The sequence below is a fragment of the Enhydra lutris genome, unplaced genomic scaffold, assembly GCF_002288905.1.
Source record: "Enhydra lutris kenyoni isolate GAN:26980312 unplaced genomic scaffold, ASM228890v2 scaffoldscaffold12, whole genome shotgun sequence".
Lineage (NCBI taxonomy): Eukaryota > Metazoa > Chordata > Mammalia > Carnivora > Mustelidae > Enhydra > Enhydra lutris.
Window position 1 is genome coordinate 32,915,440 of NW_019154096.1, and position 15,950 is coordinate 32,931,389.

Sequence of the window (15,950 nt, forward strand, 5' to 3'; positions counted from 1 at the left end):
GATGTGAAGGGCAGACCTGGCCCACCCAGGATCCCTGGGACCTGTGACGGAGGAGCGGGCCACTCACGAGGGAGGTGAGTGAGGGGGATTTACTCTCGACAGGGGTGGTTTTCCCACTAAATTAACATGGCCTTGGTCTGAGGGAAAAGTGGGGAACACTGTGATTACCCTCCTGAGGAGGTGTGACTCCCGGCACCAGCAAGCCTCCTGCCATTCACAGTGATGACAGCTCCCGGCTAACCCTCAGGGTGTGGCCTGGTCCAGGAGGGGGTGACTCGGGGGTTGGGGGAGGGACACACCCTGGGAGGGCAGTCAGGGCCCTGGGTCTGGGACATGTGAGAGCTGGGATCCTGAAGAAGAGGAACCAGGCCACCCAGACCCCTCCAGGGCCAGATCAGGCCCCACTCCCACCAGCTCTAAAACACAAGCTTCTTGGGAATTTCCCACGGGAACTCGCTTCTTCCGAAATGGCCGTAGCACGCCGTCTTCTGGTAGATGGGCTTCTTCAAATCCAAATCCCTGCATAGTCAGCAAAGGAAAGGGTCACTTTAAGTGGAAAAAGAGTAGAGTTTCTCTGAATTTTGAACACAGGAGTGACTAACAGTGTGATGATCTTTGCATGGAGTGTCCCTACTCAGAGCAATTTCCCATAAACTTCCTATCTGTGCTATACCACACCTTCTGAGGTGACTGTCACTGGCCCTTAGGAGACTGGCTCAGCCAGACGCTCCCAGGACCCAGAATCTGAACTCTGGCCTCACTGTGCCTCACTCCTCTCCTCTCCACTCCACTGGCCTGGTGCAGACCATTAACATCGCCATGCTCCAGAAAGCAGGGATGGCATTAGACACAAGGGTAGATGGGACTAGACCTGCTGACTCACTCTCAGCATTAGGCCTTAAAACTACTTTCCTACGACCCCCCACCTGCTCAAAGATGGCCCCACTGCCGTCAGTGTCCCCAGGCCAGCCTCCTCCAGGCATCCTGCATTTGGGGTCTGTGTCGTGCTGGGCCAGAAGCCTGGAGGTCCTCCTGCTTTGGAGAGGCTGGAAGTCCTTCTGTCCCTCTTCCAGCAAGAGCTGAGCCTCTGGGTGAGGGAGGAGGAAGGGCCTGATAGCGATGGGTGGCGCTATTACCTGACGATGACACCGGGCCGAAGGTCAAAGTTCTTGTTGACCACATCTAGCAGTTCTCTCTCTGTCTTCCGAGAGGTTCCGTAGGTGAAGATGGAAATGGACAGTGGCTCAGCCACACCAATGGCGTAGGAAACCTTCCAGAAGAGAGCAGCGTCAGGGACAGAAGCCTCTGTACCTCTCCGGGCAGCTGGACCACCCATCACTTGCCTCACGTGCTCCCCAGCCTTGTCTGCCTAGAAGAATCCCCACCATCTTCACAGGGGGCAGCCCTTTCTGTAGAGGACTATCTCCTTGCAGATTTTTTCCACCTCCCTCACGTTTTCAGGGTCCGTGCCCCAGAGCCCTTGGCAAAGTCTGTGGGCTTCCCGGCAGCCCAGCATGTCCACACCGGGGCCAGAGATGGGAGGTTCGGAGTGGGGCCCGCGCACCTGCACCAGCACTCTCCGGCAGAGGCCCGCTTTCACCAGGGACTTGGCCACCCAGCGGGCCGCGTACGCCGCCGAGCGGTCCACCTTGGTGTAGTCCTTCCCAGAGAAGGCCCCGCCACCGTGTGCCCCCCAGCCGCCATAGGTGTCCACGATAATCTTACGGCCAGTGACGCCTGCGTCCCCCTGTACAGGGAAAGGAGGATAAGGAGATGAGAAACAGAGTGCCAAGAGGGCAGGGCGGAGAGACCACGGCAGCACCCTGAGGGCCACCGGACTTACGTGGCAAGGGCTCCCTGAGGCTGCCTGTGGGCATTTTTTAAAGACTTTCCCTGTCCCTAAAGCTGTAAACCTTGGTGTCTAACCTCAGTTCAGTCATTGACCCATTACAAAAGCCAGGGAAGCTGACAGAGCCCCATCGGCAAGTGCAGACGATGGGCCAGAGGCTCTCTGGAACCCCAGCCAGTGCCTACTTCAGGCTTTGCTCTTGTGAGACGGTTATGCTGGAGAAATCCAACTGCAGGAGGGAACTGTGCTGTGACAGGTATGCCCTGGACTGTGGTCCTGGCTGGTGGCCATGGGCATGGGGCCCGTTTCCTCACGTGGCTGCTCTGTGCCACCTCGGGCGATCACCATGTTCTTAGCGGGCAGGGGCTCCACATTCAGGGCTTTGGGGAAAGACTGTGTACTCTACACCCAGGCTTTGAGACCCACAATTTCCACTAGCACATCTAGGCTTTGAGAAGTCCTACAGGAAATGACAGTAAGCTTTGCCTTTCTTTTACCCCGTGTCCCTGTACTATATTCGGTCACAGAACCAGCTAAGAACCGCCTGGCAGAGGTCAGTAGCCTCTCTGGGGAGCTCTGTCAATCCCTATTTCCTCCCTCTGGGAGAGAGAAAAGAAAGGGGGCAGCAGGGGTCCCCATCGAAACACCTGCCGCACATGAGTTTAAGGTAACCTGTGGCAAAAACTCCGTAATACCCCCTGGGAAAGGCCCATCACCTGCAATGGTGGGTTGGGTGAGGCAGCAGCATGGGCAAGTATGACCGGGGAGCAGGGGGCCAGGACGTACTAGGTGGGAGAGTCCTGGGGACATGCCATTCCACACGCACTGATGTGCACACGACCAGCCCCACGGAGTGAGAGCTGAGCTCGTGTTTTGTCCAAGGCCAGATGTGGCTGAGCCACGCAAAGCCACCCGCTCCGCTGTGCTTGGGCAGGTGAGCAACCCCAGTAACAAGGACAAAGCAGGACTCGGCTCAGAGGCAAGGGCGCACCTGGGGACCGCCAATGACGAACCGCCCGCTGGGCTGCAGGTGGTAGATGGTGTCTTCATCCAGGTACTTGGCGGGCACCACGGCCTTGATCACCTGCTCCTTCAGGGCCTTGCGCATGGCCTCCAGGGTTACGTCCTCATTGTGTTGCACAGAGATGACGATGGTGTGGATACGCACAGGGATGACAGCGCCGTTGTCCTGGGTGTACTGAACTGTCACCTGTTGGGTCACAAGAGCAGGAGGAGACACTGCAAGGTACTGCCCTGAGCTAAGGACACATTGCTATCAGGCTCCCGGGAGCCAAGTTGGGGCGGGGAGAGGGGCTCCTGTCCTCTCCAAGGGCCTCCGGGAAAGTTAATCTGACATATTCTCATATTTGAGCAACTGCCCCACGCTAAGTATGGGATAACTGGGTATGAGGCATAAGTAGTTCCCACCTAGGACCCCTATTAGTGCCCCCTAGAGACTCAGGGTTACAGAGTTTCTCCTCTATCTGTGACCCAACTAGACTCCCCCCCTTCTATCTCAGAGGGCACTGGGTGCCAACAAATGTCCCATGGCCAAAGCCCTCTCTTGACCCTCCACAGCCTGGAGCCAAGGTATCCTGGCTCCCGGCAAGAAGCACAGGAGTCCGCCTCACCCAGCCCCTCAGTGGATGAGCTCTGGAAGTGTATGGGGCCAGGGGACTTGCCTGCTGTAGGGACAGGGTGAGACGGACTCAGGTCAGGCTGGCTGAAACTGAGGGGGCGAAAAGCCGCGCATGACTGACATCTGGGTATCTAAGCTCAAGCAAGGAAAAGCCGAGAGCACGTGGAGGGAAGGAGCCCACGTGCAGGACCCCTGCAAGTGAGCAGTGCGATGCTCCCTTCTACCCAACTGCGTCAGCGCTGCACCCGTTCTGGGCCCTGCCGAGTCCTATTTAAGTCATCCCAGCAAGACTGGCATTCTTATCTCCACTTTACAATTGAGAAAAACAAGGTATGAGCAGTGGAGCAACTTGTCTGAACTCACACAGCAGTCAGAGAAAAGCCAAAAAGCCAAACCCTGTTCTGACCCATCCAAAAGCTGGCGTCATTCCCACAGCAGCACAGACAAAATCCTCTTTCACAGACCCGGGGCTATGCTGATCCATCAGCGAGCACAAGAGGCCGATGTCACAGCCTGATCTGACCAGTGGCCAAGGACTGCGGTCTGGACACACCAGGCTGACAGAGCGAGAGGGAGGGGACAGTGAGGATGGCAGGTGAACCTGGGAAAGCAGTTAGCGCCTCAAGGTGGGGGAAGTGGTTGCTAGCCCTGGGGCTGTGTGGCCTGGTAGCCGGGGCACTGCCCAGTAGAAGGCTGCTGCTCAGGACCTGGAGGGACACTCGGGAGTCATAGGCCCCTGTGCCACCCGAGGCATTGTGGACACACTGGGCGAGGGGTGGGGGGGGGTACGTGGGGCCCGCAGGAGTGCAGCTAGGCCAGATGGCCCTGGTAGCAACACGGGCTACCAGGCGAAGCACTATTCTTATGCCAGGGCTTCAGAGGACCATGGGATGGCCAACAGTGCCTCCCCGGGGCTGTGCCTCTGGCAGGATCTCTGCCTGCCCAAGGCCCCTCCGCTGTCCGCCAAGTACTGGGCCTGTTTCCAACTCCTACTCTGTGCCCTGCCTGCTTCGAAAAGCCTGAGGTGGAGTCCAGAAGAAGGAAGGGCCTTGCCCACGTGACATCTGATCCTAGCACGAGAGGCAGGGGCACAGGGACATCTGTGGTGGGGGCTCCCAGTAGGGGAGGCCTGTGGCCGGCTCTGGGACCAGACCCACTGCGTGGGCATCAGGCCCAGGAGAAGGCTCCTGCCCTGAGGAGCTGCAGGGCCCGTCTTCCCCCCTCACCTGCTCCCTGGATGTCCCACTCGGCCAGCCGTGAGCCCTGGGCTTCCATGTAGAGCCACACAACTGGGGCAGGGCAAAGAGTTCCAAGTGCGTCCCTTATCTCAGCATGTCAGAAAGATGTGGGGAAAAACACACCATGGAAAACACCATTCTGACTAGGTATAAAAATAGCTGTCCACACCGCCACTCGAGTCCCATATCAGCGGCAAGCATTTGTTCAGGTGGAAAGACTCATCCTGTTCACAGTCAACACTCTGCTGAGGTCATGAAAGCCCTTCTCCAACGGGCTCGGGAGCTGGCCCAGAAACCGGTTCTGACCCAGTATGGCTCATGGGGAGGCACCGCTTGCAGGACTGTGGGACAGCTGGCCGGGGCCGATCCACCCCCGCACCTCCATAATGCCAGGGGCTCAGCCCCCCTGCAGCAGGGCAGTGAGGTGGACTTCAGTGTCCAGGTAGCATTAAGAGGCTTCTGTGTAGCCCTGCAGGAAGGGAGCCCCCAGAAGAGCACATCATGGTCCCCCAGCCCCCATCGTGGACTTGGGATCCTCCAAGTACTAAGCGGGATGATGCAGACCTTCCCTGTTTTGGCCGGTCCCACGGGGGTGCCTCCGGGCCTCACGGCCACACAAGGAAAAGGAAAACCCTGTAGCTCGACTTCCTCCCACCCCTGTTCCACGATTCTGTGTTCTGAGAATCTCCACCCCACTTTCCACCGTAGCGCTGCTCTGCCTCAGGACCGGCCCAGGTGCCCCAGCACCTCCTGTGTGCCCCTCTCTTTCAATCCCACCAGTCTTTGTATGTCAGCTCCCCTGCCCCACAACCTCAGAGCACCCCTGAGGAGTACTGATGGCTCCCCTCCCCACCTAGGGGTCCCTTGGAGAACACCAGGAAGGGTTTGCTTTGGGCCACAAGTGCACTTCCTTGCCCCATTCAGCCCAGCGGCGACCTCTGCCCTGTGCGGCCTCCCACCGGGGCCAAGAAGGATGCACCTTGGGATAACAGGACAGTCACGTGCTTTGTGCTGAGCTACACAACCACGTGGGCCCAATTCCAACTACAGGAACAAGAGAAGGCCCCGTTAGGTGGCGGTCACCAGGGAAAGCCAGAGGAGGTGGGAGCTTTGTGGGCCACTGATGGAGAGGGGAGGACCTGAGAAGATTCCAGGTAAGGTGGAGGGTGGGAACACAGGTGCAAAGCACTAGAAATAAGGGGAACAGGAGTGAAATCAGCCAGATTAAGCAGACTGGGGGAGGGGAGGTAGAGGAAGTTAAAACTGGGAGACCATAAAAGGCTTGGAATCCCAGAATAACAAGTAGGGTTCTGTCCTCCTATAGGAAGCAGAAAACTACAGAGGATTCTATTCTATGTTGGCTAACTGAACATAATAATTTAAAAAAAAAAAAGAAGAAGAAGAAGAAATTAAAAGTCCAAAGGGAGTTAAGGGGAGTTTCCAGGCAGGGAGAATCCTTGGTGTGGATCCTGGCCCTGGGAACCAGGCTGGAGAGGAAGAGATGCTCTGGAGGGAAAGCACAAAGCAAAGCAGGGTGGAGACGGGGGGCAGGGGGGCACTGATCAGGAGGTGGGGGCACCACTGCACTCCCTTGAACTGTGGAGGAGACAACACTGAGGCCACACATGATGGCTCCCAGGCACAGGTGTTTACAGGGTGGACGGGAAACACGGCTGCTGATTCAGAGACCTGGCAGGCAGAAGCTTGGGGCGCTGAGAGGGACACGGTGGAAACTGGGCAGAAGTGTGGGTGGAGGGAGAGAGTGTGTGAAGAAGGGCCCAGGACCTGTTGGAGGGCAGAGGAGGAACTGGGAAGGCAGCCCTGGGAAAGGGGCCAGCAGGGTCACCAGGGTTAAACTAGGCAGGACGCAGAGAGAGGGGGAAGACTGGGGGCCTCCATGTCCGCACTTGCATCACGGTCGACCTTCAAATGTGGACATGGGTGAGGATTTCCCCACCACATAGAGCAGTGAGGTCAGGGCCCGAGGGGACAGGGAGTCCAAAACAGCAAAGGGAGAGCCTTTTTATGGGAAACAGGGGTAAAGGGTCACAGCGAGACGCAGACAGCCCTTGTCAACTCGGTGTTCAGTCCTTGCTCAAGGTGGGGAGACCTGTGGAGGTGGAAGGGCAGTGACCGATGTCTGAAACCGATCAAGCACCCTGTGGCAGGGATCAGGAAGTCATGTGACCAGGGTCAATATATGCTAAGAGGGCAATAAAGAAAGATCTAGAACAGCTCTTTCTATTTTTCTGTATTTTAAACATTTTTCATAATAAAATTGGGAGAGAAAACATCTAGACCTGAAGAGTTTTCAAACAAAGAGTTCTTTTCACAATCAGTAACTCTTGCATGTCCAGACTGAACATTTTGATCCGAGTGATGACACAAAATCAAGAGGGCCACGGGGTGCGGGAAGGGGGTGTCTGGGGCTCCGTGGGAGGTGAGAGGAGGAAGCTCACCTGAGTCTTGGAGTCGGGCCGCAGCCAGGGGAGGACCCCGGAGCGTCTGAGGTCCGCCATCCGGGCGTTGAGCTTGTGAGCGAGGATGATAGTGAGGGGCATGCACTCTTCTGTCTCGTCGGTGGCATAGCCGAACATCAAGCCCTGCAGCAGGGGGAGGGCCGGCCGAGCAAGGCCCACGTTACACGGCGGGAACGTCCCTCCAATCTAACACTTGGCCGGCACTCTCGGGTGTATTGGGTGCCTCGTGCATGTACCACCCACACGGGACTGCGCCCCATCCAGTGCTCGTGACCTTCCCGGCCAGCTCCTCCCCGGAGTCCGAGCCAGGGTGGAGAAAGACAGTGCTATCCCCACAACCCGACACTGCGCCCATGCTCCCTGTGTACTTACCTGATCCCCGGCCCCGACATCCTCTTCGTTTCTGTCTAGATGCACACACTGGGCTATATCCGGGGACTGCTGCTCCAAAGCCACCAGCACGTTGCAGGTCTTGAAGTCAAAGCCTAGGCAGAAGGGAAAGTGGGCCTCAGTGAGGGGACGGGTCAGGCAGAGCGTGGCTGTGAGCTTCCTGGCAGACTGCTCAGCTCCTCGTGTGGCATCTGGTGTTGAGGTGGGTGGTCTCTAACCAGCTGTGGTCGGTCGGGCTCAAAACTGAAGGCCCAGGGATGGGAAGCCCGTGTAGCCTTCCCATATGATCATCCGGAACTCTAAGTCAAAGAAAACCCTCCACAGTGCATTTTACTATATTAAATTATACCCAGATTATATAAAAACCAGATCAAGAGCTACAGCCGCTCAGGCTGAAGAGCAGGTGGGTCACTCTGGCCCTGCCCCCTTAGGCACCTTCTAAAACCAGGCTGAAAATCACCTTCCAGCTCTGCAGTTCCGGAGCCCAGGTGTGTGCCTGGTGCAGGTATTGAATATACTGGACACATATAATGCACAGGAATTACCCAGACAGGCTCCCAGACCTAGAGTCCTCTGATCCCAAGCTATGCACATGGCTTGGAGCGTAATGGAAAAGCATCCCTCTGGAGCCCGAGGCCCCATCCGCCCATCCCCAAAGGTCAGGCACAGGGATGGAGGCTGTTTTCCCCAGCTAAGGGCTGTAGGCTGGGAACTGGCTTGCAGAGGTTTGGCGGGCGGCAGCCCAGCCCAAGGAGCCCCGGGGAGGGGCTGCCACACCTGGACAGCACACCCATCTGCCTGTCGGTCCTCAGGTCTTGCCAGGCTCAGCCATGGGGACTGCATGAATGAGGGGCTGAAACTCACAGAGGCCCCACCACAAGGTCAAGTGTTACTGGCAGGCTGAGTAGCTGCCACTCTCTTGCCAGTCGGTTCTATCGAGGCTGTCCGTGTGAGCTCACTACGACCAACCAACCAGCCGACCAGATCCAGTCTGCTGTTCCTGTGCATGCTTCACGTGGGGACCTCCCGCCAAATGAAGCAGAACGCAGCCCCTCAGCTCCACGCAGCCCCTCCCTGCTGAACTGCCCCAGCCAAGCACTTGGGTGTAGCCTTCAGCGTGGCTCGCTTTTCTACCTCCACTTTATGTCTCTGTGCAGAACACTCCTCCTCCGACTCCCCATCCCCACACACCCAAATCCGACCGGCTCTCAGTAAACGCCCCTGGACCGTCCCTCCTTCTCCCTCCCTTCACTGCACACTGTGCCACCGACTGGCCACTGGGCACCTGGTACCGCGTCATCTAATGCCAGGCAGCAGCCCAACCCCGGGAGCATCAGGTAGCCTCTGTCCCTTGCAGCTTCCTGCTCCCAGCAAATGTTTCTGAACACACACACCAATAACCGTCTCTAGAGGGCTGCCAAGGACTCAACACCGTGCATTAAACACTTTGCATTTTTCCTAATCATGGTGAATCATCTCAGTGCTACAAATCCATCAAGCACTCCAAGTGACTTGGAAACACGGAATTCAGGGGACTAAGGAGAGAGGAGCAAGGCCCGGAAAGGCAGCTGTCCAGCGACTGTGCAGCCCAGAGCAGTGAGGGGCAGGTAGCCAGGGGCCCCGCTAGGGCAGCCGCCACGCTGCACGGGCTCCTGTGGGTGCAGGCGCGGGGACAAGCTGGGCACGCAGAAATGCCACCAGCAGCAGAGCTGGCCTCTCGCTCGCTTCACTCTTTCTAGGAGACATGGCCTCCTGGGAAGTTTCCCTTTTGCATAGCAAGAACAAGACTTGCTCTTGAATAAGGTCTACACAAATGTAAACAATCGGCTTCTCCTTGTGGAACGGGGTGAAGGCTCTGCAGGGTAGCCTGTCGGGAAGCTGCTGCCTGGGGACAGTGTTTCCTCTATGAACACCCTCGTGTGCTGACTGGGAGATTCTGCCTGTGCTCGCTGGTCCTCCTCCCGCTGATTCCCAACACAGTCCCCCCAAACTGTCATGTGCTCAAGGGAGTGCTCTGGGCAGCTCAGAAGGTGGCTGCCCTGAGCTTCTGTGTCTGCACCTGCAGTTGCGAGGGGCTCCCGCTCACAGGTGTGCACTGCATCATTCCAGTCTGCCCTGACGCACAGCGGTGGCACACGTCGCCCTAAAGACCCAGTAGCTGGGATGTCCGTGCACACAGGCCTTCAGCATCTGGCTCTCGCGGGTGGTCTTCTGAGGCCACTCCAGGCTGAGCCCCATCCCATCCTGCCCTGTCTCCGATGTTGGAATCTGCTTTGGACCCTCCTGTTCTTTCCAGATGTCACTCCCCCTGATTGCGGAGCTCCTCCTCACTCCTGCCAGGGCCTGTGTCCCTTTCCTGGAAAGCAGGTCCCCGCACTGCCTGGCACTGGAGCCCACCTCGGCCAGTTTGCCCCCTTCACCAGCCATGGCTACCACTTCTAGACAGAGTCGACTTTTTCTCTATCATGAGAAGCAGCAGAGAGAAGCAGAAAGCACAGGGGTCTACACAGGCAGCCGACTGCCAGCTGTCGCTTTACACAAAGGGTGGATATTCCAAGCTTTAGTTTCCTCATCTGCGGGAGGAGTACAGCAGAGGGCCTCAAACAATGCAGGAGGACACATCCCCAGCAGGGGGCAGCTCCCCTCCTTGGTGGGCACTTCTCTCTTTCAAAGCCTTTGCCTGCACCAAGAAGACCAGAGTCGAAACAGACAGAGGGACAGACATGGGCTAGTTCAACTGGATGCCATCACATGGACCACCATGCTGTTCCCAGAGACTTTGACCCCTGACCCTGCCAGACGGGCCTAGGCATGTTTTCTTCCCAGGGGTATTTGCCCTCACCGAGGACCGAGAGCCTCAGTTCAGACACACTGTCGGGACACCCACGCGTCTCAGACCCGGGGCCCCGCCTCACCCTTGGCAGAGTCGTCATAGCCAATGTGCCTGATGGCGCCTCTCACCACCCGCTGGTAGTCCACTGTGGCCGTGGAGGTGATCTCGCCGCACAGCAGCACCATGCCCGTCTTGCACACCGTCTCTGCGAGAGAGGGAGGAAAGTGGGCGGCCACGAGCCGGCCAAGGGGAGCCCCTCCCAGACCCTTGTGGAAGTCTTACAAGGCACAAATTCTGGAAATAAAAGACTAAAGCTAACAAACAGAGTACATCCCAGCAGAAGGGCTGAGCACATGTAAGAGCCGCCCAGAGAACTGCACCTCAGACAGAATGGGTCACACCTCACTCTCGCAGAGAGCGCCTCCTGCTCGTGTCATCTCGAACCACTTATTTAACCTCTCTCAGTCTGCTTCCCCAACTAATACCCGAAGACAATACTTCTAGGGACTGCCGTGCAGCTCAGAGTGAGACGATGGGGGCTGGTGGCTGTCACAAGGAATGCGGTCCAACATGCACTGGTGTCCAGGACGCCTCGCCCACCCCTTTTTGATGACACTGCGCTGCAGGCTGAGATCCTGAGAGCAAGGAGGACCAACCTTCTCACTGGCTCTTCACCAAGCTATTGGGGTGAGGTCCACCCTCCGAGGGTGCAGGTCCCTGCGGGGCTCCAGGCAGGGGCTAGGGCGGCCCTGGAGAGGGAGGGAGCCATCTGGGCAGTGCACAGGGAGGACAGCGGGGCTCTGGTCTCCATGCAGGCACCTCTGCCCTGTGACCTTGACCAAGGCCCTAATTCAGCTGTACCCATAATCACATTGGGGAGCCCCCCAGGTGCTGGGTTCCCTGACCCCCACTGTGACGAGAGCTCTGGCACAGGCACAGGCAAAGGGCTCAAGCCCAGCCCACTGAGGTCTTCCGCAGGGAGGGAGCAGGCATTTCTCACCGCAGGCCACCTTGGCATTGGGGTCCTGCTTCAGATGGGCGTCTAGCACGGCATCGCTGATCTGGTCACAGATCTTATCTGCACAAGAATGAACATGTACGAGAATCACAGAAATATCAGGTATTACAAACTGAAGTGTTAAAATAATTAGATACTTGGTAAGTTTACATATCAAATTTACCTACCTAAGAGGATACTGTTTTAAATATTAAAAATTAGAAACTTTTTGAAATTTTTATTTCTTCTCCTTTCTGCCTAATTTTGGATGATTTATATTATATAAACTCAAGGTGTTCCCGAAAAAAGAAGTACATTCCAAAATCAGTTCTAAGAGACTAAAGCAATTCACATACAGAGACACAACACACACACACACACACACACACACACACACACACACACACATTCTCCTACTAAAAAGCCTCTCATTCCTCAAGATATTCCCTTTAAGTCTAAAATCTAGAAAACTCCTAGAAATAGAAGTTAAAACAGCTAACAACATCGGTAAGATTAGGTGCCAACACGTAAAGTCAGATGGGACAAACAGATACATTGCGCCACAGGTTCTAGAAGCTGTGTGTGCTATGCATACGATACTATGCCCAAATCCACCCCCTCCCACCCCCAGGAATTCCAGAGGAGAGCTTCTAACATCATTGCTGTTCTGCAGAACATTTTCATAAGCAGCTCTGCGATCACGCCCACGGTCTCACAGCCTCCTAAAAGCTATTTGTCCTCTTAGCTGGGTTTGACCTCAGTCAAGGTGGGACTGACAATGGCTCAGCAGGAGCTGGGATCTGATCTTTTTCCACTACTTGGCTTAAGGACTCTACATGGTTGAACCTACAAACCCTCAGTGCAGTGCACTGTGGAAAAATCCAGTCTTGCCTTGGGTTGGGTGAACTGCCAATGTTCACAGACTCAGAAATAAAAGTGACATCTATTTACACATATTATATCTCATTTAATGTTCAAAATATCCATAGAGTTTGCTCTTAATAGAGTCATAAGGTTTTTTCTCAGCTTTATCAAGGTATAATTGGTATACAAAAAAAACCTGCATAAAATTAAAGTATATAATTTGGGGAGTCTGGACATGTGAATACACTTCTGTGACCATCACCATAAACAAGGTAAGAAACATAGCCGTCACCTCCAGAAGCTTCCTTGTGTCCTTCTGTTGTGTTTTTGCTTTTCAGTTTTCATATTAAGGACCCAGACCCAGAACCAAGTGATTCTGCTCTCACAAGCACATCACTTAAAATGTTAACATCAATGCAACTTAAAATATTAATCTGCAGGGCGCCTGGGTGGCTCAGTGGGTTAAGCCTCTGCCTTCGGCTCAGGTCATGATCTCAGGGTCCTGGGATCGAGCCCCGCATCGGGCTCTCTGCTCAGCAGGGAGCCTGCTTCCCCCCTCCTCTCTGCCTGCCTCTCTGCCTGCTTGTGATCTATGCCAGTCAAATAGATAAATAAAATCTTTAAAAAAAAAAATTAATCTGCCATTCAAGGTGAGTCCTCTAAACTTGCCTTGGGGAACTGCTCCTACACCTTGAGGCTCTCTGTGCAACCTCCTGTCAGCGGCAGAGCTGACGGTAAATCTAGGTTTATCTGAGGCCACCGCCTCTGCACACCCCTACCAAGGAAGGCCTGCTGCTAAAATATCCCTTTAGGCCCACCTGTCAGGACTGCTAGGGCTGCCCATGTGCCCGCTGTGGATGACTGTTTCTTTCAAGGACGCAGTTCACATGTCCGCAGTCCACCCATGGAGGTGGGATAAGGGGTATTAGGAATAAAGCTAGAGCTGAGCAAGAGTGTTAAGATAGCTCTACAGACTAAAGGAATGCCTAAGGAGGCCCTTTCTGTACTGTTTCTTTAGGCTTTTGGAATTTCTATCACTAGCGCTCAGTAGCTTTAAGATAGCCTATAGCTGGTTTTCTGGGAAGTTGGAAAAGCATTCGTATCATCCTCCTAGTGGAGAAGAAGTCAGTGCTGGAATGACAAGCAAGCCATCACCAAGGTTTATGGGAAGCTGAATTACATGGACAGTTCATTGTTCGTGGCAAGTGAAAGGAGAGTCAGACGAACTGAAAGGCTACCATTAAGTGGACAAAACAGCCAACTGGATGGCTAGAATTTTTCTTCTCTGTCCACTGAGCGTACTGCTGTATGTACAACGGGACCACTGGCCACTGAGTGTCAAGCACCCACATCCTCTGAGTGGGTCAAATCCTTCTCCTAACCCGTATATGGTCTCCATGGGTTACATGTGGAAATGAGTCCAAGGTTACAAGCATTGTAGACCCAGAGACTTTATAAAGTTGTGCATGATGAAAGAGGCTGTTTGTTTTGAATTGAGCTAAGTCACCTACAAAACTCAGTGTAAGCCACAGTTTCTCAACAGCAGTACTGTTGACATTTGGGGCTGGAAAATTCTTTGTTGCAGGGGGAGGGTCCTGGGCATTCAGGATGTTTGGAAGCTTAGCTGGCTTCCAGCCACTAAGGGTCAGGAGCACCCCCAACCCCTCACGCAGAGTTCTGTCAGACAACCAAAGAAACGGTTTCAGGAAGACAAATACAAAATGCCCTTAGGGGAAAAGGGCAACATCGCCCCCTGTTGAGAACCACTGGCTAAAGCGTATGGAAGGAGTGGGGCGGGGAGATGATGAAAGCTGAGTTAGGAGTATGCAAGAAAGTGGATGAGGAACAGGAAGAAAAGGCAGCCTTGGTGCTAAGTTACCGTAACTTCAAATACTCAAATGAATTTTGAAGAAGTGCTTAAAAGTCATAAATCAATGTGTCTAGCCCTAGGATTCTTCTACAACAGTGATTCTCAGAATGTGTTTCCCACAGCAACAGCAGCAGCATCTCCTGAGAACTTTACTGAAAACGCCAATCTTGAGCCTCAACCAAGACCTACTAAATCAGAGACTCTGGGGGTGGGTGCGGTACTGTACACCAGCAAGCCTGCTGGGGGACGCAGATGCTCCCGGAGGTCTGAAAACCACTGACCTCCAGCCTGAGGCTCTGATCATGGGCCTCGCTGCCCGCATGTGTGAGCCTCTCCCATTTCCCCTCATCACCAAAAACTGCTCGAATGTTCTTCCTCTTCAGGAGGTCACCTGTACTTCTCTCAGCTAACACACTTAAGGCCTTCAGGACCTGGTGATCTATCTCAGCGACTACTAGAATGTGCCGTTCATGCCTAGCCTGCATGTGCCTTACATGCAAAACTCAGTGACCACAGTCTTGTCTGCGGGAACGTTCCCTGTTGACTTGTCGCTCATCGATAATAAAGCTTTATTCTCGCCCCCACCAAAAATATATATAAAGTGGATATCTGATGACACACATCCCCTGTATACTATGTTCCGTCAACACAGTGGGTGTTCTCTGCTGCAGCCCCATCACGTGGAGATGCTGGAGGTGGGCAAGCGCGAGCCCTGGGCTTCATTGCCTGATCACTTCCCAGTTCATACTCAGTGGCTGTTTTACAAAACTACAAACTAATAGAATGAAAAACACCTCATACCGCGACTCCAGAGGTCCCGCAGAGTAACCAACACAAACTGTCTTTAAGGCCTCTGGTAAAATGACTCCCCTGGGCAGCAGCTGCCACGAGCCCACGACCACCTACTCACCCGGGTGCCCCTCTCCGACCGACTCTGAGGTGAACATGAATGCTCCTTCTTCGCTTAGAGAATGGTCGCACAAGCCATCCACCGGGCCATTCATCTTGGCACACTTCTCCACTCAGCTTCTTCAGGGTACCGATTTCAGCGCTGTGATTTTGCCTGAGATTTGTTTGGGGTTTTGGTTTTGTTGGTTTTTTTTCCTTCTGTAAACCCGGCAGGCTTGTCTTTGGCAGAGCCACAGGGCTCACTCCTGCAGACCAGCCTGTGAGCACATGAGAGGAAGGTGAGGAGGGAGGGACTGAGCGCAGTAGTGTCACTCCCTCTGACTGGTCACAGCTTGCTCCTGAGTGACTCCTATATATGGAAAAGTGAAAGTGCCTGAATAGTCATGTGAGAAAATTGGAGGAGTCCATTTCCTGGGAGGGGGTTCTTCTTACCTTGAGGGATTCCAGTCATCAGCTTGGACGTCCCGAGCACAGGCATCTGGTCAGTGTGTGGTAAAGAAAGCTGTGTAGATGCTGTAGAACTGAAGCTCCTTTGGGAACCTGCTTCAGCTCTGCAGCTAATCTCCATATTGCTCCAAGGTTAACATACCACGTTGGAGGGTGGGGGTCTGTGGTGACTCAGGGATACAAACAGGCAGCCAGGAACTCTTTCCCAGAGATACGGTTTAGGCGAAGCCTGCAACACAGGGTGGCCTGTGCTATTGGGTGCTGGCCTTCCTCCCCCACACCTTGTCTGGCTCGGGCTCTCCTCCTCCTTCTACCTTCTCAGAGCTAAAGCATGCACCTGTATCCTGAGTCAGCTCAGATGTTACACAACACATTCATTCAGAGGAGAAGCTTTTGAGCCCATATTTTTCTGCTAATAGAAATCGCCTAAACTG

The 15,950-nt window shown here is 54.6% G+C and overlaps 1 protein-coding gene across 1 annotated transcript; it reads right to left on the minus strand.

Moving 5' to 3' along the window:
- Positions 1-331: 331 nt before the first annotated feature.
- LOC111145291 (methionine adenosyltransferase 1A) lies at positions 332-15,398 on the minus strand. Its single transcript, XM_022500125.1, has 9 exons — positions 15,071-15,398; positions 11,430-11,507; positions 10,512-10,634; positions 7,579-7,691; positions 7,186-7,329; positions 2,841-3,059; positions 1,565-1,747; positions 1,137-1,270; positions 332-519 (listed from the first exon to the last, which is right to left on the minus strand). Exons 1-9 carry the CDS (start codon positions 15,162-15,164, stop codon positions 417-419), a joined length of 1,191 nt encoding a protein of 396 aa, XP_022355833.1. The 5' UTR covers positions 15,165-15,398; the 3' UTR covers positions 332-416.
- Between the last annotated feature and the right edge of the window lie 552 nt (positions 15,399-15,950).

Excerpts from the sequence above, each read along its gene's own strand:
- LOC111145291 (XM_022500125.1), bottom strand. The coding sequence starts at position 15,164 with ATGAATGGCCCGGTGGATGGCTTGTGCGACCATTCTCTAAGCGAAGAA. Across the intron at positions 10,635-11,429 it reads CAATGCCAAGGTGGCCTGCG|AGACGGTGTGCAAGACGGGC; the intron begins GTGAGAAATGCC and ends CCTCTCTCGCAG. Across the intron at positions 1,271-1,564 it reads GCCGGAGAGTGCTGGTGCAG|GTTTCCTACGCCATTGGTGT; the intron begins GTGCGCGGGCCC and ends CTCTTCTGGAAG.